Here is a 2889-nt window from a genome sequence, read left to right on the forward strand (position 1 = left end):
GGCCTGGAATTTTTTCCCCGGCAATTTTGTCGCCATGTTATTTTAAGTAATGCCTGAAAAATATTTATGAAAGTCAAGTAGACTAGTGCACGACTGATAAAACAACGCGAATATCAGTCGCCCAGTAGTCTACTTGACTACACGATCTTCTCTGATCCAACACTGTGCAAATATAATTTCTGACGGTTGAGCGTGCGAATTAGACAGAAATTGATATTTCTACGGCACGAGAACAGAAGGGTCTGGGTACGATTGGTGTAAGGCATGATGGGTAGCAGGTTGTCTATAAAGTGTCAGTTCATCACGTGGTGAGGTATTCTAGGCCTGCATCAGTCTGATTAACTTTTGTTTCTTTCCAAGTCTTTTCGTTTAACTGCCATGGATGAAGAGGGCCTTTCGAAAGACGTCATTGCTAAAATGATAGAAACCAACAACCAGACCATGATGAAATCAATGGAGCACCTTTTCCAGAAATCGATAGACGAGTTAAAAAGATCGCACGTGGACTCGTCAGACGCTCAGATTCGTGAGATCAAGAGACTTAAAATGGAAGAACCAAGGCGTTTTAAAAAGAAAGCGAATGAAGATCAATTCAGGTTTAACGCGAAGATTCAGGACACCTTAGAGGAAACTAAAGCAGCCGCTCAAGCGAATGCTCTGGACAAAGTTAAGGACTCGCTCCAGAAAGGTGAGGACTTATTGAAAGACCGCCAAAAGCACATCCTTCTTGCCGACAAGTCAGAGTACGGCTGGTCTACGGTCCAGGAGTATAAAAAGAGCGAGATTGCTGATGACTCTGACAATGAGAAAAAGATGTTCAAAGCTGAAGCACGCGCCAAGGCACATCTAAAACAGTCGGCTTCAAGATCCCGAGCTGCTGCTTCGGGGTTCGCTGCCAGAACGGATTCAGATCCCAGTCGTTCGGGCGAACGAAATTCGCTGGGTCTTAAACAAATTCCAACGGTGGAGGCACAAAGCAGGAGTCGAATTAGACCCGGGAATTGTTTTCAATGTGGCAATCCAAGACATTGGAGAGCTCAATGCTCGACTTTTCAATCCAAACCCAGTACAAGCTTCTGACTAGATGAGGACGATCAAGGTGTAGTTGATTCCATTGTTACTAATGATTATCTAGTTGTCGATGATGATGTTTATTTTCCTTGTGTGCCTTGTGTGGGAGTCGATTCTTCTCGTGCACAGTTTTCTATTCTTAATTCGTATGAATTAGATTCTACTCAGCCGAAATCTGTTACATCGGTTAGAGGAAGGCTAGCAAAATGCATTTCAGAGTGGGAAGGAATCAATGCTCCGGGTTTTATATTGGAAGTTATTCGAGAAAGCTATAAAATTCCTTTTGTTTCTCTCCCTCCTCCGAAATATAGCGATAATAACTTATCTGCTATTAAGGAGAAGGATTTTGTCTCCGAGGCGGTTTTAGTTCTACTCAAGATGAATTGTATCGAATAATTAGATGAAGCTCCCGATATTGTGAATTCCTTGTCAGTTTCCACACAATCGTCTGGGAAGAAGCGATTGATATTGGACCTTAGACATGTCAATTTGTACGTTTACAAACAAAAATTTAAATGCGAAGATCTCAAAGTCGCGCTTTTAATTATTTCAGGTGGGTATTCCCTTTTTAAGTTTGATCTTAAGTCGGGGTATCATCATGTAGAGATTTTTCCCAAGCACCGAACGTTCTTAGCTTTTAGGTGGGGTTTTGCTGACGGGGTTATTCGTTATTTTCAATTTGCAGTTCTCCCATTCGGTCTGTCTTCGGCGCCATGTTTATTCACAAAACTATTTAAGCCATTTATTAAAATGTGGAGGTCCAATGGTATTCCGATAGTCTTTTTTCTTGAAGACGGATTGGGTGGGGGTGCTACCGAGTTAACTGCTAAAATTCACAGCTTGAAGGTGCATAGCGTTCTAATTAGGTTTGGTTTTGTTGTAAACCTTGCAAAGTCCCAGTGGGATCCTTCTCATGTTATAGTTTGGCTAGGTTGTGTGATTGACACTATTCCGGGCACCATTGCTGCCACTGATCAACGACTGCGCAAATTTGTTAATTTTATTGATTTCCTCAGTGATTGTGAATCTCGCGTAATCAAAGCTAGGGATCTGGCCTCGCTTATTGGCATGATCATTTCATTCTCTCCTTTTGTGGGTAACGTCACGCGCATTATGACTAGGTCATTATACCATGTGTTATATGGTAGGTTATCGTGGAATTCTAATGTCCAGCTCACTGATGAGGCTATTCGGGAAATAATGTTTTGGAACCTAAACGCACGTTCTCTGAACGGTCGGGCGGCGTGGCCTACCGAAAGCAAGCCCTCGAACATTGTATATTCGGATGCTTCTGATTACGCTTGCAGTTCTTTTGTTGAAAACGAAGGTAAAATATTTCAGCAGAACTGGTCGTCCGATGAGCGTAAGAAGAGCTCTACTTGGAGGGAATTAAAAGTGGTTCAGTTAGCTATTAGTAGCTTTGCTCACGATCTCAAAGGCCAACAGGTGGCTTGGTTCACTGATAATCAGAATGTTGTAAGCATTGTAAATAGTGGAAGTCGTGTTGAGCAATTGCAGTCTCTAGCTTTAGAAATTTTCGCTTCATGTGCAACAAATAGCATTTCACTCGAAATGAAATGGGTCCCTAGAGACCTGAACACAGTGGCGGATTGTCTCAGTAGAATCATAGATTTTGATGATTATGCATTAAACGATGATATTTTTAGAATGTTGGACGTTAGGTGGGGTCCGCATTCGGTGGACAGGTTCGCTTGCAACTATAGCACCAAGCTTGCTCGCTTTAACTCTAGGTTTTATCAGCCTGGAACAGAAGCGGTTGACGCATTTACTCAAGATTGGAAATATGAGAATAATTAG

The 2889-nt window shown here is 42.1% G+C and overlaps 1 protein-coding gene across 1 annotated transcript; it reads left to right on the forward strand.

The window, feature by feature from the left end:
* The first annotated feature begins 1821 nt into the window (after positions 1 to 1821).
* LOC138010271 (uncharacterized) lies at positions 1822 to 2889 on the forward strand. Its single transcript, XM_068857203.1, has one exon. The coding sequence runs from the start codon at positions 1822 to 1824 to the stop codon at positions 2887 to 2889; it is 1068 nt and encodes a 355-aa protein (XP_068713304.1).

Source organism: Montipora foliosa, chromosome 7 (genome assembly GCF_036669935.1).
Source record: "Montipora foliosa isolate CH-2021 chromosome 7, ASM3666993v2, whole genome shotgun sequence".
Lineage (NCBI taxonomy): Eukaryota > Metazoa > Cnidaria > Anthozoa > Scleractinia > Acroporidae > Montipora > Montipora foliosa.